Below are 16,792 nucleotides of genomic sequence, written 5' to 3' on the forward strand. Positions count from 1 at the left end.
AATCATGGCATCGATCACATCAAAACCAGCGTTGTCAACATTGAGACAATTGCTATCAGAGTTACGGAAGCAAAGTTCGTCACCAAAATTAGCTGAGAATCAAATGGCGAGGTATGTCTTGAGTGAATACCGCAAATATCAAACAACCGACCAGCAGCTTTGCAAGGCAATGAATGAAATGCACTTCAAAGCTAAGAGCTATTGTGAATATCTACAAAATTCTCGGATATATAAGGAAATTAATGAGGAATTTAAAGGCAAGGGAGAGAGGTCGGTTGAGGAAACAGCTAAGATGGCTGGGTTTAAGCTGCCCCATGATCCCAAGTAAATGATAAATTATTATTAGTTTAATAGTGCAGTACAAATTTTATTACCAACATGTAGGAACTTGGTAACAAATATTTTAAGTTATCGTAAATCAAAATACTACTGGTGTTCAATGTCCATCTGTATTTTGTTCTGTCATATTTGAAATCTTTGTTATTTTTTAGTTTATTTTCACTATTACCAGTGACATTTGAAAAAGGTAATCATGCATTGTGAATAGATAATTAGATGTAAATAAAACACATTTTAAAATATATCAGTATATTTATTTATAAATGCATTTATACAATTTCAATATAAAAATAGTCAATTTCATCAAGATAATTTTATTGTTTGTATTCCTTTTCAATTAATTTAGCAATGGTTTGTAGTTGCATGTTGCTTGTTCCTTCATAAATGGTGCCGATTTTAGCATCCCTGAAGAATTTCTCTTGTGGGAAGTCTCGGGTGAAGCCAACGCCTCCCATGAAGTCTATGCATTTTGATGTTAGGGTTTGAGCGATTTCTGGAAAGAGATATTATCATTAGATTTTTGATATCTACATAATATTTAAAGTTCTGGTGTTTTTCATTTCATTGTTATAGGATTTTTTTGTATTGTTAGGCCTGAAAATAGATCATAAACTTTATGACTGACATTTTTTTTGTATTCTCCAAAAATTCTCATTTATGATTTATAAAAAAGAATTGGAATGCTATGAAACTAAATATTGAAACTTTATTGCCCTTAAACGATAAAGGTGCCATAGCCAACGTCCTTGTGGTATAAAATTAAATTTAAATACGGAAAAAAATAGCCAGGAAGTCCCAGGCACATGGTAATATGTGTGAACTATTAAAAAAAAAATGGGTAGGGTAAATGTCCTTAACTATATAGAGAGGACACCACGAACAAAATCTGTGTAACAAGCGCGGCGGCGCCGGCCGGCTAGTGAGTAGACACTTTGTAGATATTCTCAATTCTGCCTTTTATTACTTACTAGCTTTCCGCCCGCGTTTTCAAAGAAAAACCGGTTCCCGTAGGATTTCCGGGATAAAACCTATCCTATGTCCTTTCTCGGGTATCAAAATATCTCTATACCAAATTTCATGCAAATTGATTCAGTAGTTAAGGCGTGATTGAGTAACAGACAGACAGACAGAGTTACTTTCGCATTTATAATATTAGTATGGATGAATTAAAACCAATCAATATAACAAATAAATATTGTTTATCTAATTAAAAAAAATATGAATAAAATTATCAATTACTTAAAACCAATCAATGTAACAAAGAAAAAATGACTTGAGACGATTGACTCTAACTCGTGTTAGAAATGTTTTGACTTACCAGAAGCGTAATATTTGGCCATAGCGGCCTCTTTAACGAACTCCATGCCGTGCTCCTTGAGCCTCGCCGCGTTGTAAGTGAGCAAGCGAGCTGCTTCTAATTCAGTTTGGAGATGCGCGATTTGGTAGCTAATGCCCTGGAAATTGTTTAAGTGTTATTGGATTTTTTTTGATTTTTTGTTTGTTTAAGGGGTTCAGTTTGAAAAATGTTACTTTAATCGTATAGAAATCGAGTAAATATTAGAATATACACAGGGAAGTGGAGCATAGAACCTTTTTTTTGGAGTAATTCAATGTTTACATAACCTAACTAGATTCTTTTTGTATTCTTTAAACAAATCTCATTTATAAAAAAAAAAAATTGTAATGCAATAAAATTGTAAAAGAAAGGTAAATAAAACATCGTCTATAATGTAATATAGTAAAATACACGTACTTGTACATTGTTTGTGTTAAAAAGATTTATAAAAACAAAAAAAAAACATTTTCATATTAATTTTTTTCCTATTTTCGATGGTAAATCTATGTTACGACGACTCAAAAGATCTTAGACTTTGAATATGTTTAAGATTATTACCTGGTATTTATAAATAGGGTTGCCAAATTGTTTCCTCTCGAGCGTATAAGGAATAGTGGCGTCCATACAGCCCTGGCACAGACCGATCATTTGTGCCGCGATACCTATCCTGCCCTCGTTGAGGAAACCCGCTGCGTATTTGTAACTGAAATTAAATAATTAAGTAAAACATTGCTGTTTCATGCTAAAAATATGCTTTTAGGGAATTATTTGATATGTAAGTTTACTAAATGTCAATGAAAATGTTATTTTTAGGGCAGAGCAAGTAAGGCGGAACGTAGGTAGACCACCTGAGGCTAAGTGGTAACATAAATGGTTAAAAAGTTAATTTATTATAAATCGTATTAAGGTAACGGCACCAGTGGTGGACAAGCATCCAGTAATGGACAAAATAAATATTAAATTTAAATATTAAGACCAAAATTAACGTTATATATTTTGGCAATACTTAAAATAAAATTTTGGTTCATAAGCTATCAAAATACGACATTTCATCTTATTCGGCCAAAATGTTTGAAGATGGCAGAACGTTATGTTTAGTTGCTGCGACTCGTTTCGAAGAAATCCGTTTTTACTAAGAAAATCCTTAAGGAAGTGAGGACACAATTTTGGTTATAAGAATTTTTGTATAAATGTCAGCAAAATTTTATATTACTTTTATTTATAGTAGTTAAGTGTACGAAATATTACACGATTTAGTATCATGATAGGTTATGTTGTTTAAATAAAATTCATCAGTGTCCATAACTGGATTTAATTCTATAGATATATCCATTTATGGACATATGTCGAAAATAAACTTTTTTTAAAGGTATTAATTACATGCGCTTTTCTGTATTGTCTTTTCTTTCTGATTAATAATATACCTATCACGACCATTTCAAACAAAGGGTTCCAATATTGAACAACAATTGTCCATGACTGGATTTGCTTTGGTTCCTATAATGGACATTGATATTTTTTGTTAAAATTACACTAATGGGTCCAACAACATAATATCTATCTAAACATGAAGAATATATTTTAGAACAATGGGTCATTATGTGCTGTGCGACTCGTTCTCGGCTTCATTCTCTATCACTGCGTAGAAAAATCGCATACTTATGCCTATTGTAACGCATCTATCATAGAGAGTTCTCTGATGAACTGTTTGGATCGTTGTCTGCTGCTAAATTTCACCACCATATAGCACACACGCTTAAATTTCATCCACACCATCTTGACAACAGTTTAAAAAAAGCTTTTTGCCTCGTGCTACAATTTGGAATCCATATCGATGGACCGATCAGATTAAGGCTGCTGGCGGATTCAGATTGGCGATTCACTTCACGAGTGAAGCGGAATGCCAGGAAACAGAGAGATATGGCGGAACATCGTGAAGCGGGTAACATCTACCCCTCTAGAGTGATATGACGAAGAAGAAGTCCCAAAATGGATGGAATGGCAGTACTTTTTTTAGTTATATTTTTCATCCCTGACTTATTGAGAAAATAAAACCGGCCAAGTGCGAGTCGGGCTCGCGCACAAAGGGTTCCGTAGCAGCAAATATAATAAATTACAGTTAAATCAACCTATCTCAAAAACTATAAGAGATACTTTGATCAAACCAAAAATCGTTGAAAGAGTTAATTAGCATGCATCACCTCTATTTTTTTTAGAATTTTATACCCCGTAGTTATAAAAATAGAGGGGGGGGGACATACTTTTTACGACTTTGAGAGCTGATATCTCAAAAACCGTTCACTTTAAGAAAAATGTTTTTTAGAAAACTTTATATCATTTTAAAAGACCTTTCCATTGATACCCCACACGGGTATGTACATCGAAAAAAAAAATTTCATCCCTCAGTTACATGTATGGGGGGCCCCACCCCCAATTCTTTTTTTTACTATTTAGTGTCATATTTTTGTAGCGGTTCATACAACACATATTCCCATCAAATTTCATCACTGTAGTACTTATAGTTTCCGAGTAAATCGGCTGTGACAGACGGACAGACGGACAGACGGACAGACGGACATGACGAAACTATAAGGGTTCCGTTTTTGCCATTTTGGCTACGGAACCCTAAAAAACCATATTGGTGTTTCTTAACGGACATAACTCGTATTTAACGATGCATTTGTCCAATTTTTGCATAGAAAATGGAAATTAAGACTGTTTTAAATATTATAAGTATGCAAAATAATTAATAAGTACTATTTTTTATAAATACATCTCCGATTTATTGTATTCCAATCATCATTTTCAAGATTCTATTGATAACTATAAGTCTTCTCCAAGTGTAAATAACTGGAGAAACGACATCAGGTACAGTCCATAAATGGGTGTTCATAACTGGATGTTGTCCAAAACTGGGTGTCCATCATTAGATTTTTCACTGTCCAACACTGGTGCAAAAAAGTGGTTTTTTAATTTATAAATAACTTCATTATTTATGCATTGTAATCTTTTTTCTAACATTGGTTACGTTAAACTAACATTGAACTAAAGGTATAACTAAACAATATCCAATAAAGTTAAAAAACCTACGAGAAATTTGTAAAAAACTTCAATTTTTTCCTTAATCTGTACAAGACTGGTGCCGTTACGTTACTTATGGCAGAATCAGAAAAGAATAAATATAACCTAAGGAGCTCAGAAATAATTATGCTTTCTAGTGTTCAAATATAAACAGAAAGTCAAAGTTTAATTTGTGAGAACAAAATGTAACCATCAGGAACAATGATATTTTTCACATTTTAATAACTTCTTAAATGTTCATGAGTTGTAAATATATACTTAATAATTACATAATATGTTATTTACAACCGCGACATTTGAACACTAGAACACGCAAAGTCAATAACAATGAATCCAGTTTTTTGTTTCCACAATCCACAGTATATTTATAGTGGTCTGAGGACTGAGGCGTTTATAATAATGTTATGTAAGGGTACGCGCAGACAGAGAGCGTTCTGCGTTCCGTGTTCTGCGTTCTGCGTTCCGCGTTCTTTGTAATGTGAAGGATCTATAGCGCCGGCGCACACAGAACGCAGTTAGACCGCGGCGGTCATTCGGAACGCTTGCGTTCTCGCGTTCTCTGTACAGAATTACAAAGAACTCGCGTTCTCGCTATGGCTGGTCCGTCTTCTCAAATTGGTATCTTGATTTTCTATTTCAGATTTTACATAGTCATGTAACTCATTGAAGCTATTTATTGACATTCGAAAATAAATATAAAATCTCTCTTCATCTTGAAGCAGCTCAGGCATAAGAATACTAAATTCTCCCATATCATCTCGTTTCGTGTTGATAGGGTGTACCCAACATTTTCTACTTTTTTTTGACTCCTCTAGACTCCACAAAAGCAAGGCTTCATCTTCGGAAGATGAACTTTCGAGAGACATGTTTCACGTGCGGAGAGTCGCGAAATAGAACGCAAATATCTTGAACGTGCTCCTGTGTGCGCTAGAACGCAGAACGCAGAACTGACGAACGCAGAACGCAGAACGCGGAACGCAGAACGCTGTATGTCTGCGCGTAGCCTTATTCATACACAATTGAGAATATAAAAAAAATGGTAAAAATATAGCGCTCTTAATTTATCGGTAAAATTACAATTTAAAGTTATTCAAATGAACTTAATGATTTATTATAATTGAAATTGATTGGGTGGAAGTATTAATAATTATTTAATTATCGAATAATAGGCATATTTGAAATGTAAATAAGTAAATATTTAGTTTAACGTACAAAAAAAAATCTTAGTCTCATTGAATGAATAAATAAAGAGTTTATAAAATTCTTACCCTTTTCCATACTCGCCAAGGATGTTTTCTTCAGGTACCCTCACATTATCGAAGTGTACCATACAAGTGCCAGAAGCTCTGATACCGAGTTTATTCTCTGGTTTGGCGACACTAAGGCCGGGTGTATCGCGCTCTACTATGAAACATGTGATTCCTTTGTAACCCTGGAAAAAATGTTTTTTTGAAGTGAAAACTTCTTTAGCGGCGTTGGGTATAAAATCTTAAACTCGCGTCAGGACACGTGGCCTGATCGAAAAAGCGTAAGACGGATTTTTTTTTTAGCCCTTATATTCCATGCGTAAGACGGATACCATTCCAAAATATCAAACATGCTGAACATTAATAATCAAGTTTTCACTTCTGCCGGCACTCCCGGAGTGCAACCCGTCTTTTTTTTTGTATTTTTTGGGATTTTATGTGCGAATTTTTGTACTAGTTGAACAGGCAACTTTATTCACGTAGGATGCGATAATACCATGATAATAGGTACTCATTTATATTTGGTTTAGTTCTGACAATTGAAATTCGGTTTAGTTTTATTTTCGTAGTAATATTTTACAGAGAATAAAAGGGAAAAGTATTTGTAGATATGTTCTTATCTTTATTTATACATATTCTGTTATCTATTTGTTTAAGCAGTTTGTAGGCATTTAATATTTATATCAATTAACTCTCTTATCATTTTTAAGAAGAATAAATTTCGATTAAGTATTTTTATGTATAAGTTTTTGAAAGGAAACTTCTATAAGGCGCGTTGAGAGCAATATTTAAGGTCGCGTCATAGAGAGGCGACGATTTTGGTATCTTTGAATCTTGTCAAAGAAGTTTCACTTCTGACACGTGTGCTCGGCATACACGATCGTTTTTAATTTTTAATTACACATTTATTTATTCGCTTCTTACAATAGTTATATGTATATTTATTTTGCTCAGAGTACCTACTTGATGTAATTATTATGGTTTTATATATGACGACAATTGCATCACAATTCAATGACCGGGTGAACTAGAAAGATAACAGTCGATTTAATACAAACTATACACAGTACATAATGTACAATACAATATGTAGGTAAATGTATTTTATAATAAATAAAATTATTTGTATGTTTGTATCTCCTTATGTATACTTAAACAAACTGATAAAGTAGGAACAAGTCTATAAAATAATTTCGGTCGGTTGGTTCATTTAAACTTTCTTTTTGGATTCAAAGTAAGTTTTGAAGATATAATAATGTACATATATTATGCCACGTGGTTTAATTACTCTTCTCAATAATATATCTGCGTCTATATTTTCAAAGTAACTAACTAATTTTTATTAGAGCATATGAGTTTTAACTAGGAAAAAAATGTAGTTAAGTATGCTATAATTACATACCGGTATTTTTCTTGTTTTTTATGACCCAATTAGGTATAATATTTTTTATTTATAGTTATGCATAGATAGATTTTGTTTTAATTTTTTATGCATAGATGGAGGTAAAGCCACTAGGAATCATATTTTGTTGTTTACACATTGATATATATTATTTAAGCTTTCATTTACGTAGAGAAGACGAAAACATGTTTATGTCTTAATGACTGAAAGTTTATTTTGTGATAATTTCTGTTTGATTATCACTATCATTAGGACCTTCAACAACATTTAACATACTGAGATAAGTTTCACGTGTAACGAAATGATTTAAATTGCATCTGTTTTTGTTAAGTCGTTTTGTAGTGATTGACGTTTGTACAGTAAAATACTTTTAATAACTGCTAAATAATATAATTATTCTCCTTCTACATTTTTAAAGCTTTTTCCCTCTGCCAGGAATCGAAGCTTGCTTATTTTTTCTTTAATTTATTTACCCAGAACTAAAAGCATTATTAGCCAGAACAAGTCAACTAATAATTGAAATATTATACTCTCAATATTTATCAATTGGTGAACAATTGGTTATTTATTGCGTCAATTCACACTTTAGAGTTTAGGCCAATGACACCAAAGAAAGATCTTTTCTTAGCTTTTTGAAGTTAATTTATTTTAAAAAAGGAGGAAGTTTACAATTCCTTCCAATCGGTCCCCTTTAAATTTTGTCCTGTCTGATCATTTAAAAGCGATTTAGTTTTTTTTTTTCAAAAAATGTTTGTTATTTTTTTACTCACCTTAGAAGGATCAGCATTAGCCATAACAAGGAACACTCCAGCTACATCGGAATTAGAGATCCACATCTTAGAGCCGTTGATGACGTAATCCTTGCCATCTTTTTTGGCCACAGTCTTTAGGGAAAAAGCATCTGAACCTGACGTCGGTTCGGTAAGGCAGAAACTACCCGCCTAAAAATAATTGTTAATAATTCATAATCTCGTATTTATGGTAGATATGTTGCTGGATACTTTATTAAAATGTTGTTGAGAACTTTCAAAGCTTTATTCGTCACTTTTTGAGCAACAGTTGATTACTAGAGTAGTTGTGAACTTTTCAAAATGCGATATAAGGCAACAACACGATGACAGCAACTCCGCAACATGTTGATGCTGTTATGGTGACCGTGAATAACATTTGGCGGTCATCACTTGAGATATCGATATCACGTTATAACCTATCAAAGCTTTGATAAGTGTAATCCTAAGGGTGCACTCACACACATCAGTCACCGTCAAGGTACCGATGACTGATCGGTGACGGTTTGTGTACGTATCCACAAACACCAGTCACCGTCATGTTGTCCGTCAGTCACGTCGCCGGTTTGACTGAATCATTGAACACATACATCAGGTTAGTCAGTGATTAGACGTGTGTCACGCTAGAGAACATGTAGCAATTGACGGTAGCACGACGCTGACTGAACTGAGACGTGACGGCACTGGGTGAGTGGGGATAAAAGTATGATACATGTATGGAAAGATTATTTGACGTGCCTGACCGGTGACGTCACTGAAAGATTTCGTGCCGGCGACTGTCGTGTGGGAACAGAGTCATACTAGAACTATTGATACATATTTTTTTTTAATCCTGTCCGGTGACGTGCCGTGACGGTGACTGATGTGTGTGAGTGCACCCTAAAAAATGTCACCACATTTTAAAAGGTGGCACACTCGCAGCCTTTTTGGATATTTATCCGATGTTTATGAGTACTATAGTTTATGCTAAAACAGTAATTTAGAACTTAACGACTGATAAACATATTACCACACATTTCTTATCAACTGTATACGCGAATAGATAATAGTATTGTATTTGTTTTGTGTTGATTATGTACATATTATTGTTTGATTGTCTTTTGGAAGTGTACCTCAAATATCTAAAAGGCTACTAAAACTAGTCTACCGTTTATTATACTTACATATTCCGTACACAATTTGGTCAAATACTTCTTCTTTTGTTCCTCAGTGCCGATTTTCATGAACAGCGAGTTAACTAGTGTATTATGAATGTCTACATATGCGGCAACTGCCGGGTCTACTCTGGACAACTCTTCAACAACTAACATCATTGTGAGGAAACCACAGCCTGAACCACTGTATTCCGCTGGCGTTTCAATTCCCATTAACTGGAGAAAAAAACTTACATTGGAAAAGAGGATTCATATTAAATTGATGAAAATTATCGAATTGTAGTGTGGTAAAAAACAGAGACAAATGCTAAAATTATTTTCTAAAAACGTTACCAATGGACGCCAGAAATTATTTTTATGAAAAATGTGAACTTTATGAAAATGTTTTAAAAGATAAAAGTAACTTGTCTTTTTTGAAAATGTTACAACTCAATGTTATTATAATGGTTATACTTACTTAGATATTTTAGATACTTTCATAATATGTAATAGGCAATTATTAATAATTTATTACTTACGCCATTGTCAAACAGCATTTGCCTAATGCCTTCGTCAATTTTGTGTTCATCTTCCATTTTCTTGACTAGAGGTGCGATTTGTTCCGTTGCGAGTTTTCGAACTGAAATTAATTATTGTATTTTCTATAAAATTATGTTATTTATAGCTATAATTATTACAGGACATTCCTTAACTTAAAAATATATTGGTTTCAGGTAATATTATGTCAGCTCAGTAGTTAGTACATACTAATTACTGAATAATATCAATAATATCGATAATTTTTTCGTAGTCTAAGTAACTTTATTTATTTTTATATTAGAATCGTAATTTTTGTTGTCATATAGACTTTATTTACCTATCTGTTTGTATATATGTTTGATTTATGCAAATTGCTGCTTATGAATCCGCAAGACCAAAGTAGTAATTTAATATACTTATTTAGCGTGATACTGTCCCTACTGTGTATATTGAATAGAAATTTAACCTGTGGTACATTACGTAGGTACATACTGACTACTGACTAGTCTACTAGTCAGCGCTGACTCTAGTAGTTTTATGGACAAACAACTCTTTTTTTTTAATCTTTTTTTATTAGGGGATTTTTAATTATTGTCCTAAAGGACGATGACAATCCCATCGTACCTTGTATACAAATATTTAACACTTAACAAACTAGGTACATATAATATTAACAGCTATATAAACAACTCTTTTAGTATACCAGTAGATTATTATTAGTCTGTGGTTAGTTATACATACTATAATACTAGCCTTAGTAGTAGTTACATATACCATATACCTAACACATTGATCTATCTTTTCCTGAAATAAAATTACATCTTTTTCGTGACATTGCGTACCTATCTCAAATTCAAAACGACACGGGAGATATAGTTATCTTAAGTACATATACGAAATTATTATTTGAAGTACACTTATTGTAAGATAAGATCTTTTGTTATAACTACCTATTTGTAATTTGAGAATTGAGGCATTGCTAAGTATATTTTTTTAATTTAATTGATTCATATCAAATTAATATGTAACAGTACACACAAGCATATTTACCAAGTTTTTATCAACAAAAGTAGTTAATTATGTATTTTCATAAAAATTAAAAATTAACGTTTAAATAAATAAATATTTAACTTTCGTTTTGACTGATTGTACAGTGGTACCCATTGTGGTACCTATAGTTATGAATTTTATCTTTAATTTTTTATCAGGGACACTTAGTAACATAAATAGTGCTGATAAGCATTTGTTTTCAAATGATAATACTTCATTCTGTATTATCATTGTCCATACAAAATTCGTTTATTTCATTTAATAAAGGATAATTATTGTTCTAGAAGTGAAATACAATGCCTAGTAGAGATCTGTGGTAGAGGTATCTTTATAAATTTAATAAATTTAATACGAATGCGGTTTAGAAATTGGAAACTAAGATATTCAATCTTCATCACTTCTAAAATACCTGAAAATAGACGTGTATTTAGTTAACTTTAATTCGGATAACAATAATAGGTATTTTTATTTTAAACAAATTATTTTGTTATATTTTGAAAATACTTTTATAAGTTGTTGGCTAAATTATTCTGAATTATCAGTTTGTGAACAGTTCATTTATTAAGATGTATCGAAAAACTTTATAATGATGAAAATTGAAAACCGTTTAAAATCCGCAGTAAAAGTCTAGGAGCTAGCGATCTATAAAGTATAAACAAACGGACAAGATTTAGTGAACTATAGTTATTAGTTACTAATATTTATATTATCAGATTATATGTATTAATCAACCAGACATGACCTTTCCACTCCTTTCCAGTCCGGCGGATAAGTAATTTCGGTAAATTTTAATGAGATAACAATAATGCGTTCATGATAAGTAAAGCTACTTTTTTATGTCTGTAAAAAGTAATGATAGTATTATTATGATTTATGACCGTTGAATGGTATGTAATAAAGTATAAGTGCTCTATTTGCATGCATTGCAACGTCAATGTCACCAAATTACAGGCTATTAATTAGTAGGCTATTACCTACTTACTTACTACACGCGAAATTACCTATAAATATGTATTTTCTTATTTAATAACGGAAATCTTATGTAAGTATCATTATTTATGATTATTTTACATAATATATTTCCATCTGTGTTCATATATATAATACATATACATATAATAATATTTTAATCTGCACACATACATACGGTCTATACCTACCTATAAACAAGAACACACACATATTATGTTTATTACATTGACCTTGTGATAACTCGAATGGGTGTGTCTTGCGTCATTTATTTAAAATCTTTATATGAACGAAACTAAATTCGGTAACAGTTTAAATAAATAAAAAATAGAGCAAATATGGATTGTAAAAAAGAGTATCTATTTAGTATTTTAGCAGTTGTAATAAGTTAGTTCAATAATTATTTATGGCATAAAATAATTGGACAAGAATTGAACAATCATGTTTATATGGAAATGTCTGTTAAAAAACGATAATATAATATGACCAAAATATAACTAATATATTGCTCAAATAATATTTTCCAGGTAATAAGACATAGGCTAATTATAATATGATGTATAAGTTTAGTCACGGATTTGCTATCTTAGAAGCTGGGACAGGATATAAACACGATTTTGCGATGTAGATCACGTCGTATGGTTGGCACTTGGCACCTAGTAGGTTTAATTTTTTTAATTTCTACTTTTTGAAAGTGACTGCTATGTGGACGAATCGCAATAGAGTCGATAAACATGTGTTCAGAATTATAAAAAAATACTATTTATCACTATACTTACTTAAATGTAATACTAATACTCACTTACACTTAGTACCTAAACAAGGTATACATATTGTTAAAAAAAATAATTCTTTGGCATTATAATAAGCTCATGTTTACAGTAAGAACTGACGCCTTGAAAACCGGTCCTTACAGCCTTTTTGTGAAACTACTATACCTACTTCTATATTATTATACTACATTTTAAAGAACGTGTTTTTACAAGTCTAGAGAAAACTATAGTTGGAAATTTTTCAATTTTCTATTCAAGACTTCTTGTGAAAAACATGTGCAATAAGCCAATATTCAGCAGATTAAATATCGGTAAGTAAGTACAATATGTATCATTTTAAAGATAAACTTATTTAAAATTAAACTCTTATCGATTATTTACAATTTAACAACATTTTATTAGCTCTAGGTAGGTACCTAGAAGGTATGAGAACTTTTACTGGCTTTAAAATCGATTGTCTTTTTACCCGACTACGGCAAAGCAAAAGGAGGGTTATGATTTTGACAGGCTATGTATGTATGTATGTATGTATGTATATATGTATGTATGTATGTATGTATGTATGTTCATCTGTTCCCTCGTAACTTCTAAACTACTTATCAGAATTCGACAAATGACATATCATTAGAAGCGTCTTAATTGTCCGCTGGTTATAGGCTATATGGGGTTTCACAAAATCTAATGTGGCGCCCTCTAGCGGACAAAACATACAGAGTAAAAAAATAAAGTTAAGATAAATATGCCGTGTTTGGTATCATTTGAAAGCTTTTTACTTGCACATTTTGAATATATATATATTACTAGCATTTGCTTGTGACTTTACCTGTATTCATGGGCTGATTGCATATAATTCACATCTTTTCGTTCATAGCTTCTTTATTAGTTCATCAATTTAACTTTTGTTTTATACTTTTTCAGCGTCGTTTTTTGTCGTAGTTGGGTTTTAGTTGTTTTACTTTTTATCTTGTAAGTGCTTATAGATATAACTGATAATAATATTTTTACATTTTCCCTATGCACGCTTCATTTATCTAATAATTATTATGCATTAATTTGTCATTACAATAATATTTTTTAATTACTTACCTACATTTATTATAAACGTAATATTATATGACAGCTAGTAAAAAGTATGTTCAAAGGTGTCTTGAACTGTCTAGATTTGAGAAGCTCTATAAATATGTAGGTATATAAAAAAATAGTTGAATAAGATACGAAATATAGGTACTTCAATATAGATGGGTTTGATATCTTGTATGCTTATTAGTTATTACGTTACATAATAATATGTGTAACAAATAACCTGTTATTTAAATTGCTTCTACTTACTTTTAACTTGAAAGTAGTTAGGAACATAATATACCTACATTGATATTTTATATCTTAATTCGTACTTACTACAATAACACAAAAATCATAATATCCTTAAATTTAAAAGGTTTTACAAGTACACTTAGTTACTTGTGATTTTTTCTTATATTATTTTGATATTTAAATATTATGTACTTACGTAAGATAAGTTACTTTGATTGGGAGTATATAATCAAAGATAAGTTAATAAAAATTTTATTTTAAATCTCACATTTCTGGAGTTAAATCACTTAAATCGTTGATTAGGTATAAATCTAATTCTAGTTTTATTTTAGTAAGGTTGAAATGTTTTTAAATGTAAATAAATTAGTCGACATGTATGTTTAATTTAAGAAATGCTTACTTGTTTCTTTCATTGCTAATTCATCGTCTGTCAGCATTGTTAAAGGACGAGGAGTGTCCGTGCTGTATTTCTGCGATTTTGCCGCCAACACAATAGGAGCCCGCCATTGTTCTAAAATCTGCAACAGACGAGACGTTCGGAATTCAAAATATTTTTTTTTAATTCTATCAATGGCCATTCGTTTTTCGAGCACATGCGAACTTTTTCGTATTTTTTTATTTATTTATAACCACAGATCACACACCTTATTGCCGACACGACGTAATGGGAACATTTTGATGTTTTTTATTTATTTATTTTTTATTTTATTTTATTTGCGAGTGCGCACGCTCCTGCGCCACTGAAACTCGAAACGGAATGCCTTGAGAGCTGCGACTGAGCCGTCGAGAACGCGTGCTTTGTGTTCAACATTTATTGGCTGAGAGCAATCGTAATTAAATAAATATACATCGTTGGATAGTGCCTAGTGGATACGACGTATGTACAATGTAAATATGTGTATTGGAATTTGGATGTGTTGGCGGATAATATGCGAACGAACGCTTGCGCTAGTGTTCTTATTATTTTTGCAATTAGGTACTCGAAATATGTACTTAAAACTATAAAATATATATAAACCTACCAAAAATAAAATTGGAGTGTCTGTTTGTAATACGGATATGTAAAATATAGGTACACAGTAATTTTTACAATTTTTATCGGCCTGTCTGTGTGCCTGCTCCGGCTAATCTCTGGAACAGCTGCATATTTCATAGGATAAGGATAGGATTAGGATTATTTATTTATTTATTTATTTATTAGGTTTACCAGTAATTGTTACACAAAATAAACAAGTATAAATAAAATTAATCTTAAAACTAAGTGTACAATTTAAAGTAGGTAAACACCACATGCATACATTTACCTAAATTTTAAAAGGTTTTATACAGCCTATACAGGAAACAAAAAATACATCTAAAATCTTAAACTAAGTGATGGACAAGGTACTTAAATTTATTTAACTTAAGGGAGAACATATCTAGATCTTTAGCAAATTCATTGTAAATTCTACAGAGTCTAGGAATCGGAGAACTGGAACCAAGGACTGGACAGTTCTACGTAATGGGGGAGATAGAAGGTTAACGGGATTACAGGGATATTTAAAAGGAACTTTAATTTTGAATTTAGATAGCAACGCCGAACAGTTAATATGACCATTTAAAATTTTAAATAAATACATTAAATCCAAGTCTAATGCGTTTCTTCTTCTTCTCATTATTAGGAACAAAATTCAATACATTTATTTAGAGTTCCGTAACGAAAGGATAAAACCATAGACAAATAAAATTATATTCGTCCATGTTATTACTAAATTGCTGCCCCTCCGATTGTTTGTCTGTGTGTCTGTTCATTCGTCTGTCAGACTGTATCTCATGAACCATGATAATTGTTAACCTGAAAAAAAAAATGTGGTGATGGTAAAATATTTGAAAATTTCCGAGATGAAGTATTTATTTCCCTTGCCGCTATAGCAACATAATATTATATTTACCTACACAAAAACGGAATAGAAAAATATTTAAGGGGCCAATTCCCATACAATAAACGTGATATTTTTTTGCTCGATTTTGATGAACCGCAACACGTAGGTCGCTTGTAATATTCACATAATCTTTAGATACGTCATACCCATTTACAACAAAAATTAACGATATATAGAACGTGATTATTTTGCAATTTTTGTTCGCTAGTTAGCTAATTTGTACAGAACCCCATAATGTCGCGAAACCGAGTCAGACTTATTTTTGTATTGTTTGAGTGACATGAAAATATTCTTTGATGTAATAAACCAGCTTTCATTTTCCTCATAAAATCTAATCTTGATATTAAAATATTTATTATACCTATCTACGATGTAAGATAAAAAAAATAGTTTTATTTTTAATTTCATATGAATTCTGATGGTGTTTATAACCTTTTTAATATTAATATTTATTGTTAATAGTTAATATTACATATTTATTGTTAATATTACCTATCCTTTCCTTGTATTCAGCTTATTATAGCAGCTTATAAATTAATAATAATCACGTGCGTAGTCTGATTTTAGTTTAGCGTGTAGAAAAAAAGCTCCCAATTTTTATTTTGAAGAAACTAAAGAAAGAATGGGAAAAGACTCGTCTTTAGGTACTCGTACCTATGTAATAAATAAGATGCCGCAATTAAAATTCTATCTAATTCTTTCTTACACAATAAATCTTTGTATTCGAGATTGTATTAAATATAAAATTATAAATGTGTCGAATTGTCGAAGGAATCTTCATGAATGTAGCACTTCGAGTAAAAAAGTATGTTTATTTAATCAATTTAAGAAAGGGATCAATTTAATTTTTTTACGTACGTATCATTTTTTTCCATAAAAAAATTCACATCTCATAATT

The 16,792-nt window shown here is 31.3% G+C and overlaps 2 protein-coding genes and 1 long non-coding RNA gene across 3 annotated transcripts in view; 2 read left to right on the top strand and 1 right to left on the bottom strand.

The window, feature by feature from the left end:
• Positions 1–16,792, top strand: part of LOC149482663 (uncharacterized) — a 382,500-nt gene that overhangs the window by 98,536 nt on the left and 267,172 nt on the right. The gene's annotated exons all lie outside the window — the stretch shown is intronic.
• LOC149482669 (protein FMC1 homolog) lies at positions 5–581 on the top strand. Its single transcript, XM_089703340.1, has one exon. It carries the CDS (start codon positions 5–7, stop codon positions 326–328), a length of 324 nt encoding a protein of 107 aa, XP_089559466.1. The 3' UTR covers positions 329–581.
• LOC149482670 (short/branched chain specific acyl-CoA dehydrogenase, mitochondrial) lies at positions 572–14,788 on the bottom strand. Its single transcript, XM_089703293.1, has 9 exons — positions 14,617–14,788; positions 14,373–14,490; positions 9,866–9,966; positions 9,357–9,563; positions 8,176–8,346; positions 6,025–6,188; positions 2,234–2,378; positions 1,658–1,793; positions 572–832 (listed from the first exon to the last, which is right to left on the bottom strand). The coding sequence occupies exons 1-9, from the start codon at positions 14,644–14,646 to the stop codon at positions 654–656; spliced, it is 1,251 nt and encodes a 416-aa protein (XP_089559419.1). The 5' UTR covers positions 14,647–14,788; the 3' UTR covers positions 572–653.

The sequence above is a fragment of the Colias philodice genome, chromosome 14 (genome assembly GCF_061535455.1).
Source record: "Colias philodice isolate Cphi_HAF_F1 chromosome 14, ilColPhil1 Martin Lab GWU primary, whole genome shotgun sequence".
Lineage (NCBI taxonomy): Eukaryota > Metazoa > Arthropoda > Insecta > Lepidoptera > Pieridae > Colias > Colias philodice.

Bases quoted from the DNA above. Each gene is read 5' to 3' on its own strand.
- LOC149482669 (XM_089703340.1), top strand. From the start codon at position 5: ATGGCATCGATCACATCAAAACCAGCGTTGTCAACATTGAGACAATTG.
- LOC149482670 (XM_089703293.1), bottom strand. From the start codon at position 14,646: ATGTTCCCATTACGTCGTGTCGGCAATAAG. The intron at 9,967-14,372 runs GTAAGCATTTCT...AATTAATTTCAG, and splicing joins ATTAGCAATGAAAGAAACAA to TTCGAAAACTCGCAACGGAA. The intron at 9,564-9,865 runs GTAAGTAATAAA...TTTTTTCTCCAG, and splicing joins AAATGCTGTTTGACAATGGC to TTAATGGGAATTGAAACGCC.